Source organism: Panthera uncia, chromosome A2 (assembly GCF_023721935.1).
Source record: "Panthera uncia isolate 11264 chromosome A2, Puncia_PCG_1.0, whole genome shotgun sequence".
Lineage (NCBI taxonomy): Eukaryota > Metazoa > Chordata > Mammalia > Carnivora > Felidae > Panthera > Panthera uncia.
Window position 1 is genome coordinate 73835952 of NC_064816.1, and position 18658 is coordinate 73854609.

Sequence of the window (18658 nt, forward strand, 5' to 3'; positions counted from 1 at the left end):
CTTCCCCTACCTTGTGCACTCTCTCTCTAAAATAAAAAATAAATAAATAAAAACTATTTTGGAATGTAAGCCCTCTTTGGAAGCTTATTATGTTTTAACCATTTTCTGTTCACTTTGGTCATTTCTGTTTTGAACATTGGGGAAACTTTAATGTTCCTGTTTAATCCTTTTATTCCTTGAGCTCCTAATTCATTTAAATGCATGTGGTATAAGAAAGCAACAAAGAAAGAGCTACAAAGTTGTTTCTGCCTTGAACATAAAATCACTATGATTGTTCTGTCAATTAGGAGAAAGTACTTTTACTTACATTTAATTCCCTTTGCTTTTTATCCCCATTTCACTCTTTACAGAAGCCTTTTCTTTCTCCAAACAGAGGCTTCTGACTTCATCTGTATACATGAATACATGAGTTGAATTTAATTATCACCCCAAGAATCATCCATCTTAGCTCATTTTAGTAACATTGTTAGCTTATGAACTGCTTCAGAGTTTTTCAGAAAGAAATTTTGAAGAGCTTATTATCTCTTACATAGAGTATTTAAATTTTTAAAATTTTAAAATTATATAAGAAAATGAGTTTTTTTAACTTTCAGTATGACAGCTTTGTTGAGATATAATTCACATACCTATTATATAACATTTTTATCTTTTCAATTTATTTTTTTAACTTTTTATCATTTTACTTTTTAATTTTTTAAGTCATACACATATATTAGCTTTTCACTGGAAAGTTTTTAATTAAAATTTTTAACTTTGAAATTATATAAGTAAGAAAGTTTAAGAAAATGTTCAAACTGAGAAGGAAGAAATCATCTGATAAACATTTTCTCTGTGTGGTTATGTTTTATCGGTACATGGTTTTCATATACTTCAGTAGGGTCCTGTTAAAAATTTAATCTACTTGTATAGATGATGACTTGTTTAACTGGCTGTGTAATTATCTGCGAAAAAAGTGAATATGCCAGGAAGGAAGGAAGAGGGAAGATAACAGCAACATAAAATGCCAGTGTCCCCAAATACTGTAAAAACAGCAGCTACTAGAGCAAAACTAAAAAACGTGTGCTGTGGGAGTGTTTTTGTGTTAGTTCTAGATCTAGCCTCCAGGGGGCGCAGCAGCTTCTGTTTCTGCTTGGGGAAAGCCAGTAAGACATCCCACTACAGGAGACCACTGTGCTGAGAGGCAGCTGGAGGCAAACATGCAGAGACGATAGGTACAGAAGCCTAAGACAGACATTTGAGTGAAGCCTTCTAGTACTCTCCAAACCAGCCTCATTGCTAGCTGGGTGCAGCGACTGAGTAATCCCAGCTGATACCACATGCAGCATTTGAACCCTGCCTAAATTCCTGACCCACAGAATTGTGAGACATAAGAAATCATTTTAAACCACTAAGTTTTGAACTGGTTTTTGGTGCAGTGATAGGTAATTGGTAGACCTGCCAAACTGATTTTCAAGTATAGAGATAGCCATCCACATACAAATGCAGGGAAGATTGTTCCCCTCTTTCCTTAGGAATCTGATAGTGTGTTTGAGACAATCAGAATGACTAGAGAAATAACAACGTAAGACAGGTGATGAGCATAGGAGCTAATATTAAATGAAGGCTATTAATGGGAGTATAGTATGTCATGGCTGTATGTTTTGATAAATAAAAATTGTAAGAAAAATTGTAGGGAGCGCATGTGCAAAACAGGTTTTAAGAACGGTCTTCAGCTATCATATTTGTATCGTTGGTTGTGTATTGAGATAATGTTTTCTGTATGTTGTGCAGCAAAGCAAATGGATAATGTTAAATTATTCTAATTCTGTTATGTCTTACATCTTTGAGAGCTAGAAGTATCTGTGTGGAAGAAATAATGTACAGATGTAAGTTAGAAGATTAAGCAAATGCCCTGTGCTCCTGATTTAAAAAAAAATTTTTTTTTTTACTGTTTATTTTTTTGAGAGAGCACGAGCAGGGGAGGGGCAGAGAGAGAGGGAGACACAGAATCTGAAGCAGGCTCCAGGTTCTGAGCTGTCAGCATAGAGCCTGATGCAGGGCTCAAACCCACAAACTGTGAGATCATGACCTGAGCCGAAGTCAGACGTTTAACTGACTGAACCACCCAGGCGCCCCATTAATTGGAATTATCAGTATAAATTCATGAGGGATTTTAATTTTATTTTTATATATACATTATGTATGTACATATTTTTGTACATAGATATGTATAATATTAATCTGAGAATGTTTTATGTATATTATGGAATAAAGCAATGAATATGTGATGTTTTGATTGTGACATTTCCTATCTATGTCTGCTGAAAAGTCACAGAAATGAGCAAGTTTAGTTTCCAGGATGTGTTCTTGAAAAGCTGTTGACCTCTAAAGGAAATCAGGGCTTCCTTGGTAAATCTTTGATTCCAGGTGGGGTTGAAATACATAAAATGATTCTGGAATATTTTTGTACTGTGTATCAAGCTATCAACCAGGGCGCCTGGGTGGCTCAGTTGGTAAGCATCCGACTTCAGCTCAGGTCATGATCTCATGGTTCGTGAGTTCGAGCCCCACATCAGGCTCTTTGCTGACAGCTCAGAGGCTGGAGCCTACTTCAGATTCTGTGTCTCCCTGTCTCTCTGCTCCTCCCCCACTCACACTCTGTCTCCCTCTCAAAAATAAATAAACATTAAAAAAATTTTTTAAAACTATCAACCACTGCTAACATGAATCATAATGAAAGGATTTTGCAAAGCCTCTGGGGTGACCAACTATACTAGTTTTAGCACAGAAAATCCAGGGTTATGGGAAACTTCTGTCTCAGGCAAATTGGTACAATTGGTCAGCCTGAGAGGCTCGCGGTGGCCACAGAGGGACAAAGCGAGCCTCTGCAAGGATAAAAGCTACAGTGGATTGGTATCCTTTATTATGTTTAAATCTCTGTGTTCATATTGATAGCTGAAATAAACAAACACCCCACTAATTGTTCATCTTTGGTGGGTATAGGGAAAGTAATCTTTTTTTTTAAACAATTGATAATTTATTAAAAAGTTGATTTAAGCATCTGCAATAGTGACTTCAGCCTCAACTCCTGGCTCAATACTGATGGAGGTAATCTGTTTAACAATCTCAGAAGGACTGTGCAAATCAATGACTTGCCTCATTATTTCAATGACCCCAAGTCTTAGAATCTTTACCACAGGGAGTTTTTCTTGCAGTGATTTTGAGTCTTGGTAGGTATCCAAACTGTCCTTTCACTTTGAGATTCTTTTCCTTTGTCCTTCTGACGAAGTCAGCACATAACTTCTCCAAAGATTGCATGTTGTGCCTGGTTAGCAGGCTCCAGGCTCCAAGCTGTCAGCACGGAGCCTGATGAGGGGCTCGAACTCACAAACTGCAAGATCATGACCTGAGCTGAAGTCTGACTCTCAACTGACTGAGCCACTCAGGTACCCCTAGTGTAATTCTAATTGGGCAAATTGCCACCTCTGGTTCCCCGGGTGTCTTCCTGGTGTCTTTAAAAGTCATGGCTGTGGCGTGGCTTCTTGACCTACTTGTTCCTTGGCGAGAATGAACAGCAGTGAGGCAGGAGCAGGAGTGGGGCCTCCAGAGCTCTGCTGGAGTTGTGATCCTGTCCTCCTCAAAGAGCAGGGAAGCAGTCTAATTTTGAAAACTGATAAAGCACGAGAAAGAATCAAGTATTTATTTTTATTTTTTTGTATGAACAGTACCACCAGGTAAACACATAGTAGGTGGGGTAAAGTTAGAAATTTTATATGCTAATAAATAAAGACAAAATGATGGATTTGGAATAATCTCTATGTTTTAATGGATTTTCACATTGAATATCACTGACTGCTAACAACACAGAGAAAAATCCTACATGTGTTGCACATGCACCACTACGTAAGGAATGATTTTGCCTAAGATATTACGGTTGAGTTTGATGAAGCTGCCTACATCCAACTACTGATGTACGGGAAATATGGAAGACAGAAGAACGTGTTAAACTGCTCTCAACAAAACCCAGTCTGTGGGAAAATGTATAGGACAGATGATTGAATATATTTAGCAGATTGCAAAGAAAAAAATAAGATGGTGAAGGAACCTATATAGATTTTTAAAAAGGGCATGTTTAAACTATAGCATATAAACTAGTGTATAGATAAATATACTTCAGTAATAAAAGCACAAAGAAAAGCAAGGAAGTGATTATCCAAAAAGCCAGAGTAGTGATTTCTCTTGGCTGGGATGGGAGAGTAGAAGGCAATGGATGGAAGGCGTCATGATTGGGATAGGGTACCTAGAGGGCTTCTGTAGTCGTTTCCATGGTTCTGTCTTCTGATCTGCATGGTGGTTCCAGGTTCATTTAGCTGTAATTTCTGTGTATGGTTTTCTGTGTTTGTAATATCCGTATTTATTTTAAGGACTATTTTATAGAGCAGTTGCAGGTTCACAGCAAAAGCAAGAGGAACAGGGCTCCTGGGTGGCTCATTTGGTTAAGTGTCTGACTCTTGATTTCAGCTCAGGTCGTGATCTCACAGTTGGTGAGATTGAGCCCCCTGTCAGGCTCTATGCTGACAGCTCGGAACCTGCTTGGGTTCCCTCTCTCACTGCCCCTCCTCTGCTTGTGTATGCTTTCTCACTCTCTCAAATAAATACAGTTTAAAAAAAAAAAAAAAGAGGAAGATAGAGGTATCTCCTATATCCCCTGCCCCTAAACATGCATGCCTCCACCTTAATCACCATTTGTTAAATGGTGTACCATTTGTTACATTTGTTAAAATTGTTGAACCTATAGCGACATATCATTATCTCCCAGAGTCCATAATTTACATCTGGGTTCACTCTTGGTGTACATTCAGTGAGTTTGAATAAATGTATAGTGACATATATCCATCATTATAGTGTTTATACAGAGCATTTTTAGTGCCCTAAAAATCTTGTGTACTCTGTGTAGTCATTCTTCTAAACTTTGGCAGCCACTGATCTTTTTCTTTTCTCCATAGTTTTGCCTTTTACAGAATTTTAGGTAGTTGAAATGATACTAATACTTACAGCCTTTTTAGATTAGCTTCTTTCACTTAACTGATATGACATTACTCTATGTCTTTTCATGGCTTGATACCTCAGTTCTTTTTAGTGCTGATAATATGTTGGTATTGTATTTGATTATAAAAGTCCCACATAAAAAATAAGGAAGGGAAATTGTCTGGAGTGGAGGCAACTATATTAGGAAATGCTGACAGTTGATGCCTTATAGATTATCTAAGACTTCTTGACTGAGGATTTTATTAAATGCTGTTGTGAGAAGATTCAACATAATCTGTTAGTAGAGAGCCATTGAAGTTTATTAAAAAGGGGACTGGAGTGCTGAAAACTTTCTAAGAAGCTAAATCTAGCAGGATGGATTTCAGTTAAGAGACTGGAAAGCTAGTTGGTAGACCACATTGTGAAGGTGAAGGTGGTAAAGATTTGGATTAGGTGATGCTTGTAGGACCAGAGGTAATGTAACTTTTGGGTTTTGCAACAGAAGAATGGTCAATAAGAGTTGGTGACAGATTAAGTATGGTTAAAAATAAAAGCATTAGAAATAAGCTCAAAGATTTCATGTGTGAGGGCATATCCTTTATGGGATAGGTACTGGGGGATTCTAGGTGATTAGACTAAAGTAAGATCTGGTATTTCTCCTCATGAAGTATTTGGAATCCCAGAGGAATGATTATTAGGGATACTGCATTCCAGATGGTTCATTTAAAAATGCTCTTCTGACAAGCAAGAAAAAACTGATAAGTGGTTGTTTTTGGTAAGTGCATATTTGGGACATAGAGATAAGAAGGTGACTTTTTAAATTTTCTTTTGCATCTTGAATTATGTGCTTATATTACTTATTCAGAATATAAATAAAATTTAATTAAAAGATAAAGATGCGCAAATCTTCCAGTTTCTAGGGACACATTTTATTTTTTTAATGTTTGTCTTTGAGGGAGAAGGTGTGCCTGCATGCATGCACAGAAGTGAGTGCAGGAGGGGCTGAGAGAGATGTGGGCACAGAGGATCCCAAGCAGGCTCTGTGCTGTCAGCACAGAGCCCAACACAGGGCTCGAACTCAGGAAATGTGAGATCATGACCTGACCTGATGTTGGAGGCTTACTGAGCTACCCAGGGGCCCCCAGGGACATTCTTATTTGGCATTCTTTTATCATTATAATTACTTTAGACTAAAGTTACTGAGAAAAGCATTCAGGTAAACAGGTTTAATAATTGGTTGCCTTTGACTTACATGTTTGTAAGCATTATGCTTTTGATTATATGTTTGTGTGTCTCTGTATGTTGTGTGGGTATGTGTGTGGTTCTGGGGTGTGTGTGTTTCATTCAGAAAACAGTGTTTATACTGGAGTCTCAGCTGTTTTCCTAGTGCTTTTAATTCTTATTGCCTCCAGTTAAGATTTTCCTCCTTAGATGGGAGATGTTCTTCTCAACCAGCTCGAGGGTCATAAAGATGGTGGTGATGCGGCAGCATAGACTGTCTCTCTTCATTATCGCTACTGATGCTAAAGGTCACTACATATCTACTATTCCATCAGTCTTCCCTCTCCTGTCTCTCCCTTGGGCAATTGCTCTGGAGCCAGCTTCTGTAATAAAGTGTCCTGAAATACTTGGGTCTTCATTTCATGTCTTAGTCTTTTGGTTATGTAAAGACCCAGCATTAGGTCTGGTAATGAAAAAAATAGTAAGTGAATGTATATGTATATGATAGTTTTTTGTTTTGTTTTGTTTTAATAACTCTTTTATAATTTGTCATTAGTGATTTAAAAAAACATTAGAAAATTCAAGTAGGGCATACTTATTCTTTAAGATCTGGTGAAATTGGGGAAAGTTATGTTTGTTCCCCTATGGACCTAGAAAAGAGAAACCAGGATGAAAACAATAAGAGGCAGTAGTAGGAAGCTAAGCAGTCCTAGCACAGTGGCTATCAACCTTGGTTGCACATTGGATATTAAAAATACTGAGGGGTGCCTGGGTAGCTCAGTTTGTTAGGTGTCTGACTTTTGATTTAGGCTGGGGTCCTGATCTCATGGTTCTTGGGATGGAGCCCCACGTCCTCGCTGACAGCATGAGCCTGCTTGGATTCTCTCTCTCTTCCCCTTACCCACTCATGCTCACTCACTCTCTCAAAATAAATAAACTTAAAAAAAAAATACAGGTGGTGCACCTGGGTGGCTCAGTTGGTTAAGTGTCTGACTTCAGCTCAGGTCATGATCTCACAGTTCGTGAGTTTGAGCCCCGCGTCGGGCTCTGTGCTGACAGCTTGGAGACTGGAGCCTGCTTCAAATTCTGTGTCTCTCCCCCCCCCCCGCCCCCGTTTCTCCCCAGCTCATGGTCTGTCTCTCCTTCTCTCAAAAATAAACATTAAAAAAAAATACAGGTGCTCAGTAAGCACCTCTAGAGATTCTGATTTAATTGGCCAGGGCTATGGCCTTGGCTTTGGAATTTTTTGAATTTGAATTTAATATGAAGACTGAGAACCACTGGCCCGGAGACTAAAACTGCTCAAGGATCCAGAAAAGAGTTCCCGAGTTTTATGGCACCTCATTCCCCATTCTCTTCTTATGGGGTAAATTGGGAGTTTTATTTTAAAATGATGCTTTCTAAGCCTTGTGAGTTTTTAGGTTTCTGATGGATAGGAAACAAAAGACATGAATGAATCTTTAGCATATGGAAAGACTGGAAAGATTCACATGATAATAGTAATAAAACTTAATGGATTGACTATACTCACTCAACATTGTGATATTTGTGCAGGTTGCCTGTGATTTGCTTCGGAGAATAGTTCGCATCCTGTATCTCACTAAGAGACTCCAAGGACAACTGCAAGGGGGAAGCAGAGAGATAACAAAAGCTGCTCAGAGTCTTAATGAACTTGGTAAGTTCTTTTTTGATTAAAAAGTTAGTAGAGTTTTTAAGATTTTTCAGTCACTTGATTTGTTGACTAGTGTTGTCACCCGTAACAAATATTATTGAACAAATTTAATAATTATCCATATACAACTTTGTCACACTTTTCAAAATGAGTGAGTAAAATTAGTTGATTTCTTAGAAATGCGGCTTAGTTTTTTAATTCTTGTATGGTAAAATTGGCCTTTGTTTTTTTTTTTTTTTGGTATACAGGCATGTGAATTTTAATACATGTATAGATTCATGTAACCGCCAGCACAGTCATGATATAGAATAAATTCCATCACCCCCAAAATTCCCTCATGCTATCCCTTTACAGTCATACCTGCCCCCTCTCCCTTTGGCAACCATTGATTAGTTTTCCATCAGTTTAGTTTTCTTTTTAGGAGAATGTTAAATAAATGGGATTATAAAGTATGTGACATTTTAGGGGCGCCTGGGTGGCTCAGTCGGTTGGGCGTCCTACTTCGGCTCATGTCATGATCTCATGGTCCGTGAGTTCAAGCCCTGCATCGAGCTCGGTGCTGTCAGTTGAGAGCCTGGAGCCTACTTCACATTCTGTGTCTCCCTCTGTCTCTGCCCCTCCCCCACTCACTTTCTGTCAAAAAATGAATAAATATTTTAAAAAAATTAAAAAAAACAGTAAAGTATGTGACATTTTGAGGCTAGTGTTTTGTACTCAGCATAATACCCCTGAGATTCATCCAAGTTTTTGTATATACCATAGTTTGTAACTTGGTGTTTGTTGGAATATCACTGTGTGGTTGTACCACAGTTGGTTGATTGACAGATTGAAGGAAATTTATGTTGTTTCTAGTTTTCAGTAATGATGAATAAAGCTACTATAAACATTTGTGTACAGGTTTTCATGTGAACTTAATTTTCATTTCTGTAGAATAAATGCTGTTTTTTAGGTGACAGATCCTGTGTTGGCATTATGCCTAGAAAATTTATTGAATTCATTTCTTCATATGCTCATTCTTTTCTCAGGCATTTAGAACAGACTCTTGACATTCAAGGGTTTAACATTCGTGGTTTGGACTGTTAACAAGCTGCAAGGTCCATGATGATATAGTTCATAATATTTTAGGCAAATTTTTGAATAGGTACTGAGTATATGTAGAACTCACACCTGCATTTTAATGAGGCTTTGTCATTTTCTTCTTTTCATTGGGCACCCAGTAATTTTTCTGAAGTGGATGTGTTTAGTGATTTTGTACCTTTGTAGGTTCAGAGGTCTTTGATGATATCCAATTCAGATATCAAGAGTCTACTTACTGTTGGTGGTATGCTTTGAAAATAATATCAGAAAGATAGGCATTACATGTTATTTTTGAAATCTTCTATCTTTGATATTTCAATTGCATAGTCATGTTGTAATGCTTATTCCATATTTTTTACAAAACAAATATAACATTCTTCATACTTCAACATTTCAATTTTCAATGCCTGAATACATTGTTTAGGTACATCATTAGAAATATAGTTAACTTGTGATTTAATATGCTTGGAATACATTGTTTAAAAAGTTAATGTTTATTAAAATTAAATTTTTTTTTAAGTTTTTAAATTCCAGTTAACATAGTGTTAAATTAGTTTCGGGTATATGGTACAGTGATTTAACATCCATATATCACTTGGTGCTCATCATGACAAGTGCTCCTTAATCCCCATCCCCTATTACCTCTTCCTGCGTCCCCCACTTCTTCTCTGATAACCATCAGTTTGTTCTCAATAGTTAAGAGTCTATTAAAAAGTTAATTTTTAAGCAATTAGTAACGCTTGGGTATTTTTTTTCCACAGTATGTGCTAAATGTAGGAGTGTAAAAATTCTAGTATCAGCTTTTATTTTTGCTTTATCACATTTAATTTTTTTGTTCCAAAAATAATCTGTAGGATAATAGAATCATTAAAAACAGGCACAAATTAGTTCAAGGTTTATTATGTATATTTGTCATCACTGACACTGTTCCATTATAAAAAATTGCTAGATTTTGATTATGATTATCATTTTTTCTAGAAACAACAGATGCTGTAATACAAATGGTGATGGATTCTTTTTAAAAAAATAGACATGAGTATCAATCATAATGTTCTGAGTTGGTTCGATGTGGAGCATAAACCCATTATCCTTCCAATGAGGCATTGGCTTTACCCAAAGTTTTATAAATATTAAATGATGAGCATTTGTTAAGAAAGTATTGTTCATGGTGGAATTCTCTCAAAATGGGTTTTGTTAATTTAAATTTTTTTTAAAGCTTTGCTGATTATGTACCATTCAGAATTTGCAAAGGCATCATCTTTTCATCATTCACCACTGTAGCTCAGTCTTGGCCAACCCTGGCATTGATAATAAGGAGAAGCCAAGAGGAAGATAAAGTTTCTACATTTGGAATTAGTATTTTAATGAAAGTAATAACTTGGCAATCAGTATTACAATTACGCATATATACTAAGTGATATTTTATGATTGGAACATCTCTGAAATTATTATTGTCTGTATCAGTATGGTTCTGATTCTCATTAGAAAGAATAAAATGATGAAGAGTAGCAGTGTTTACAGGCCATTGAAATTAACTTAAAACTAATCTCTTAAAAGGTCTTGGGGGTTGAATTGCAGAGACCAGATGAAATTCATTGTCATCTGGAAATTCTTTGTATTTTGAGTAACTAGAGGGAATGTGGAGTGACTGCTAATGGATACAGATTTCTCTTTGTGGTGATGAAAGTGTCCTGGAATTAAACAGTGGTTGTTGCACAACCTCATCCATATGCAGAAAAGCCTCTGAATTGTGGACTTTAAAAGGCTGGATTTTTATGGTTTGTGAATTACGTATCAATTTAAAAAGTATATTCTGGAACCTGGGGACAGTTATACTAGTACCTCTTCTTTTTCTAAATTGAAGTCTAAGTGACATACAACCAACTGCACGCATTGAAAATGTGCAATTTGGTAAGTTTTGACAGGAAACATCACCAGTATCAAGGTAATGAACATAACTATCACTGTCAAAATTTTCCTCATGCCCCTTGGCAGTTGTTCCTCAGGCATTTATTGAACTTCTTTCTGTCACTATAGATTACTTGGCACTTCAGAGAATTTTATATAAATGAAATCATAGCTTGTGTTTTTGTGGCTTCTTTTAGTGAGCTTAACTTTGAGATTTATGTATGTTGTTGTATATATCAATAGCTCATTCCTTTTTATTTCTGAGTAGAATTACCTCGTATAGCTATCCCATAGTTGGTTTATCCATTCACCTGGTGATGGGAAATTTGGGTTGTTTCTAGTTTTTGGCTATTAGAAATCAAGCTGCCATAAACATTCATATATAGAACTCTTTGTATGGACGTATGCTTTCAGTTCTCTTTGATAAATACGTAGGAGCGGAATGGCTAGATCATATGTGTTTAACTGTTTAAGAAGTTTTTCAAAGTAGTTGTAAAATTTTACATTCCTACAAGTAGTGTGTGAAAATTCTGCTTCCTCCACATGCCAACACTTATTACAGTAAGTCTTGTTATTTTTAGCCATTCTGATTGGTATGTAGTGGTACCTTGTTTTGAGTTTACAAAAAGTTTGCTAGAACTATTAAAGGAGTTTAGCAAGATCTCAGGATACAAGATTATTATAAAAATTAGTTTTATTTCCATATAATTTACTGTTAACAAGCAATTAGAAATTGAAATTCAAAAAATGGCACTTATAATAGCATCAAAAGTATGAAACACTTAGGTTGAATTTGACAAAAGATTCCTATGACCTATATAGACTGAGAACTAGAAAATGTTGTGAACATTAAAAGAAGACCTAAATTAATAAAGTAACCCTGTCCGTGCAATGAAAGACTTAATACTGTTTATTAAGGATGTCCATTTTCCCTAAATTGATCTACATGAATCCAGTATGATTATCATCTGAATTCCAGCAAGCTTTTATTTAGAAATTGACAAGCCGATTTTAAAAATCATATGGAAATGCAAAGGATCCAGATAGACAAAGTTTTTAAAAGACGACAAAGTTGGAGAATAAATCCTACCTGATGTGAATACTTCTTACAAAAATTTATTGTGAACAAGACAAAACAATAGACAAATAGATCAGTGGAACAAAATAGGTGAGCCAGAAATAGATCCAAACTCCTATGAACAACAGAAGAGGTAATCTTTTCAATAGATGGTGTTGGCACAATTGGATATCCGTATGCAAAACAGTGAACTTGTATTCCTACCTCACTTCATATAAAACAAATTAACTGAAGATGGGTCACAGCCCTAAATGTAAAACGTAAAGCTATAGAAAACTTAGAAGGAAACACAAGAGAACATTTTTGTGACTTTGAATTAGAAAATGATTTCTTAGATATATCACTCAAAGCACAATTCACACACACAAAAACTGATAAATTAGATTTTATCAAAATTTACAACTTTTGTTCTTTGAATGATACTGCTTGAAAAATGGAAAGGCAAGCCATTGACAAGGAGAAAATACATGCAAAATATGTACTTGATCAAGGACTCATGTCCAGAATATATAGCAAACTCTTGAACGATGGTAGGAACACAGACAATGCGATTAAAAAATAGGCGAAAGATTTGTACAGACACTTCACCAAAAAAAGATACGTGGATGGCAGCTAGGCATATAAGGTTCTCAATATCATTAGGCATTAGAGAAATTAAAATTATGTTAGTGTCTTGCTGACAGAGAATAAGCAGAATGATTTTAGTGCAGATATACTTGTAACTTTTCATGCAGACTATTATCTAATGGTTTTAAAAACTACTTAATATAGGTTTCAGGATTAAATTGTATCATATTGAATTATGGCTTCTCTTCAAGAAGAGTCTTTGGACTAGATGCAAATTTAGATGGGCCTTACTACAAATTCGTGACATTTTTTGGAACATGAGTGAAATAAGATACTTAAAAGCGTATTTTTGATACTGTTACCAACTTTTTAAAAATTGTTGTTAGCCCATCAAAGCAGGGTCTCTACATAATTCATAAGCTTGATATCTTTTCAGAATTAAAAAAAAAAAGTGTTTATTTTGAGAGAGTGAGCTAGCAGGGGAGAGACAGAGAGGGAGAGAGAGAATCCCAAGCAGGCTCTGCACTGCCAGCACAGAGCCTGATGTGGAGCTTGATCCCATGATCTTGAGATCATGACCTGAGCTGAAGTCGTAGGCCTAACTGACTAAGCCACCTGAGCAGCCCTTTTCAGAATTTTTTGAGCAGTTGGGAAGCTATCATTGTGAGGCAGAGGAAGGCACCTTTTTAAAAATTAGTGTTTGAAATCACTTAAGTTTAGAACTATTGAAAAGGTTCTTGTAATATCAGTACAGTGAGATCAGGTTGAATAACAGGTTTCCTTATTCTGTGGAATGCATTTGTACTTTTTCAATGTTGAATTGAAGCTATAGCGGTGAAACCGGAAAGTGCTCAACATTAGCACTTTCTAGTTTCTCCTTGCGAATATTAATGAGGTCGTCTACCCATGATATAGACATCTTGACCTATCAATTATAAGGTCATTGGTGAGGAATCTAGTGTACTCTTCCCTTTAGTGTTATCAAATGTTAAAATTCTGCTGGATACTATTGGATTAGAATATTTAAATGTAGAGAGAATATGGAAGATGTAATCTATATTATTTTGAATTTAGGTAAATGGTTCTTTTCTTGTATACTAGTTTACTTGGACTTGTTGAGAAAGTTTGAACCTAGTTCCTCTCTACTTGTGTTTTCATTTTGATTCCTTACATTTTATTTCTCCTTATTTGTATTCAATCCTTGCTTTTGAAAGTTAAAAAAAAATGAATCTCTTTATTATTTTAAGATTTACTGCACGTTTTTGAGAGTCATGACTACCAAGAGCCAGTATTTACCTTGTGAAGTTACCACCATTCAGGGTTTATTTCTTTCTCACTTTTTCTGGCTTAGAAACTTTATTTTGCCAACAGTGAGAGTTGAATTAATGATTGTTATGGATATTTTATTGTCTGACTTGTTTTAAAGGAGGTATTAATTTGACTTACAAAAATACATAAGAAGAACAAACAACAGATCAGAAACAATAAAAAGGGATGGTCCTTAGGGGTTCCTATAATAGCCCAGTTTTTGTGAGTCTTCGTTTGAGGCAGAGACGATTCATGATTTCTCCTGCTCCTCCTCCCATCGATAGGCATTCTTTTCACAGCTTTTGGGAAGAAATGGAACATGGGATTCATACATGGGTAGGGGTGATTGGAGCTCTCACAAACTGTAAAGACAACTTGTCTTTTTAAAATGTTCTTGATTCTGCAAATCCCAATTAAAGCTCATCTTTCCCTTCAAAGTAACCAAGTTCACAATAGACTGGTTTATAATCCAGAACACTCTTCATTAATTAGCAATGAGATATGTGCTATTCTTTTGGCTGAACACATATAATTTTCTCCCTGGACATATTAAATGGAAAAATAAATTTGTAATCACAAACTTGTTGGTAGAATTGGAGTTAGGTCAAGGGAAGCTGGTTGTATGGTTAAGATATTAAGATATTATCACAAAGTGTGATAAGCCTGATGCTTATTACATCTTCACATTAATAATGTGCTTTACTTTACCTGGAGTGCTGAATAAGTCTTGGGTCATGGGGAACCCTCTGTTTGGTCACTGCCAATCTCTTGACTCTTGTTTTTATTTCTTCTTTTATGCTTCATGTTGTTGACTTTCCCTATTTATTTTATACAGTTTTATCCAAGTAGGACACCATAAAATTGATTAGGTTTTTGTTTCCAATTAAAACTCTATCTCAATGCTGAGTACAGTTATATTCCAGATATGAATTGGGAGTTTGAGTGTTCATTCAGTCATGCATTTGGTCTCTTGAATTTTAGAATGATTTTGTACTAATCCCACTTACTAAAATGAACTTGTTAGTATTTAGATACTTCAGATTTATGGGTTAATATAAACTTTGTATCTTTTTATAGTATCCATGCTCTCTAAACAGAAATATAATGTCTCCTCATTTGTTCCAGTCTATATTTTCAAAGTTTTTTAGTTTTAAAAATGATATATATACACCCTATATATTGTGTCTTATGATAACTCTTTCTAGGTAGTTATATTTTTTTTTTACTACCTAATTGTTTTTTACTTATCCTACATAAAGGGATTGAAGGGGAAAAAATTTACATAAAAAAGTAAGCAGGGGCTCCTGGGTGGCTCATTCAGTTCAGTGTCCAACTCTTGATTTCGGCTTAGGTCATGATCTCGTGGTTCATGAGTTCAAGCCCTGTGTCAGGCTCTGCGCTGCCAATGAGGAGCCTGATTGGGATTCTCTTTCTCTCCCTCTCTCTCTCTGCCCCTTCCCTACTCTCTGTCTCTGTCTCTGTCTCTCTCAAAAAACAAATGAAAAAACCAGACTAGAATTTCATGGATCCTCTCTAGTCTTTATTGTGAAATCATGGCTTATAATTTATTTATTTATCAATTAGGTTTCAATACACATAAACCCTGTAGCTTGTTAGGAACCTGGTAAAAAAAAAAATGAGTAAATGTAGTTTTTCTGTTTGGGAAGTTTAATTTATGCACTTATATGAAACTAAGCATAAAACATGATTATGATGATGATGATATTGTTATTGTTATCATCATCCATGGAAGAAACCAGTCTTTTCTCTTTACAGCCTTCTCATTTTGGCTCATCTGCATCTTCCATGAAATAATAAGATAAAAGCTCCAGTTAATCTCTCAATATAAGACTTAGATAAATTCATTAATTCATTAAGCCAGTATTTATTGAATGCCTACTAAGTGTACCATGTGTTATTCTTGATATTAAACATACACCAATGAACAAAACATAAACTCCTCTGCCTTTTATAAGAATTTATATTTTAGTGGTTCCTAAGGTCCCACACTTGTTATATCTGTAAAAATCTGATTCCAAAGCCTTATTCACTAGTGCTCTACTCCTTTCCTCAAACTCTATAGCAGCATTTAATTACTTTACGAAAGGCATTGCTGCCATTGGTAGGTCTCTCAGGGTCCTTTAAAAAGAAAAAAAAAAGGATACAACATATTTAAGATACACCGTGTTTAGGGCGTCTGGGTGGCTCAGTGGGTTGAGTGTCCAACTCTTGATTATGGCTCAAGTCATGATTCCAAGGTTGTGGGATCTGGTCCAGCTTAGGGCTCCATGCCCTGAGTGTGGAGCCTGTGTAAGATTCTGTCTTCCTCCCTCTGCTCCTCTCTATTGCACGCTCACTCTCTCAATCTCTAAAAGATAAAAAATAAAAAAAATAAATAAATAAATGCTGTGTTTATATAATGAATGTATTTTATGTTGTGATTGTTGGTTAACTCATGTTAGTGACATCTGTATTAAAGCTTTATTGAGTTATCTTTTAAAGATTTTTAAAAAAGTATAAGAAAGCATTAAGTTGTAATTAAACAGTTGGATATGGTAGAAATTAATTTTTATTGCTTATGGTCTGTTTTCTGAGTTTCATAATTTTGTGGCTAAGCTGTGATACATTAATATCACATTGTGTGGTACATTAATACCACACAAGCTGTGAAACATTAATACCAAAAAAAAATTTTTTTTAATGTTTATTTTTGAGACAGAGAGAGACAGAGCATGAGTTGGGCAGGGGCAGAGAGAGAGGGAGACACAGAATCCAAAGTAGGCTCCAGGCTCCGAGCTGTCAGCACAGAGCCCAACGTGGGGTTCGAACCCTCAGGCTGTGAGGTGATCTGAGCCGAAGTCAGACGCCCAACTGACTGAGTTGCCCAGGCGCCCCCATTTTTAATGTAGAAGGAAAAGATTATAGAAGTTTGTTTCATCCAGTACTGTTCTTATTGTAACTGTGATATTTACCCAGTCTAGTAAGACTGTACTTACAGGTACACATTTCTGATTTATGCACAGGGGAGACAAGTATTTATATAACCTTTGCCACATAATAGGTGACCAATAAATACTGAACTGGTGAATATTTCTTGAGATATCTACAATATGATGTAGTTGGTGACAACTTTGGAAAATTTTATTATTTCAAGCTTATTAAAATTATCTTCTGATAGGAAAATTTGTACATCTGCCATATAACTTAAGTATTAAATTAGGTCTCAGGTGACTTCTTAAATGCATTTCATACATGTATAGGTTTTTTGACAGCTTCAACATGGAGAATTCAGTATACATTTTTCACCTTACATTGTAATCACCTGTGATGATAAACATTTTCAGAAGTTAGATTTAGATGGTCTCTAAATTACTTACATATGTGACTGGCTGGATTCAGCTACCACCAGGTGGGGGTGATGCTGTGCTCAAATCCAAATGTTCAGAATAATGGACTTCTGCTTAGGTATGGGTTTGTCTGCTGAAGAGATAAGCATCTTAAAATTATACATAATCCCTCTTTTTGTTAACTAATGGAATTTAATGTTACCAAAGTTTATATTTGACAGATGATACCACACAGCATCTATGATCCTATTTTATTGGTTTTATCTTTTGTCACACAGTATCAAGGAAGTTGGAGTATATACAGACAAAATAAGCAAGTTACTTTTTGTAAACTTCAGAGTATTTTCATACATTTCAAAGTTACAGTAGCATTTCTAGGTGTATGTTTTATTCTATATGGTCAGTTAATGCTTATGGAAGCTCTGTATTATACCTTACTATTTGTCATCTCTTGCTGTAACATTTATGAGTGTTTGAGAATGATTTATTTAGTGTAAGATTGTTCAGACTGGTAATGTGTCAAATTTTTAAATTTCTTGGTTCTAAGGTTTTTTTTTTTTTTTTTCCATTTGGATGCTTAGCTCAATAGTTCTCAACCTCTTTTCTGTTCCAGTATTTATATCATTAATAATTTTGTTTTAAAAATCAGAATATATTTTAATGAATATGAATAGTGCCTCAGAAATACAAGTTTATTATTTTATTAACTTTTTTTTTACTGATTATTTTATTGACTGTTTCTTAAAAATGGTATTAGCCTACTTCCTAGTGAATTGTATTTGAGCCTTAAAGCCTGATATTTGATGGGAAGATTAGGTGGGATGTTCTTCTTTTTATCACCATTGTATTTCACTACTTTATCTAGAAAAAATCCTAGAGCTGTATGAAACATCTTTTTATCAGTGTTTGGTTTGGTAAATTAAAATTATCTATAGGCTAAGTTAAAAGGGTTTGATGTAAATTTCATTGTAGGTATACTTACAGAGTTTTGCATTTTAATACTATGTAAACAACAGGGCAGGGAGGCAGGAATGATACTCTGAGAGACCTGTTCAGTAAAACAGGATGCAGTTTCATTTTTTATAATTTCTGTGTTACAGACTCAAAATCTGTTGCAGTGAATCAGAAATAGGTTTTCTACCGTATCTAAATGGAAGATAATGCTGATAATATAGTTTTATTATCACAAGTAGGAGTATGTTCAGTGGTCAGTGGTGATCTGCATTTACATGTTAATACTTAAAATTAATGTATCAATATATTAAAATAATTCCACTTTGGGAAAAAATCCTGATATCATTCTATCTGGCAAGCCATTCTCTAAAATCCAGTTTGTTTATTCCATATAATAACTCACAATGGCAAAGTTAGTTAGCTAGGGATATATCTTATGGCTAATTTATTCTGGTAGGTACAATGACATGATCCTCAGAATGAGGTTGTACATGGAGATTCATGAAGTTTTTCTATAGC

General features: G+C 35.4%; 1 protein-coding gene and 1 pseudogene across 2 annotated transcripts in view; one reads left to right on the forward strand and one right to left on the reverse strand.

The window, feature by feature from the left end:
• COG5 (component of oligomeric golgi complex 5) overlaps positions 1-18658 on the forward strand; it is a 317370-nt gene that overhangs the window by 29740 nt on the left and 268972 nt on the right. For both annotated transcript variants that reach the window (XM_049642772.1, XM_049642771.1), the window contains exon 6: positions 7783-7903. In XM_049642772.1, the coding sequence (XP_049498729.1) occupies positions 7783-7903 (121 nt within the window). The remainder of the gene's footprint in view (positions 1-7782; positions 7904-18658) is intronic.
• LOC125930764 (40S ribosomal protein S20-like) lies at positions 2844-3551 on the reverse strand (annotated as a pseudogene).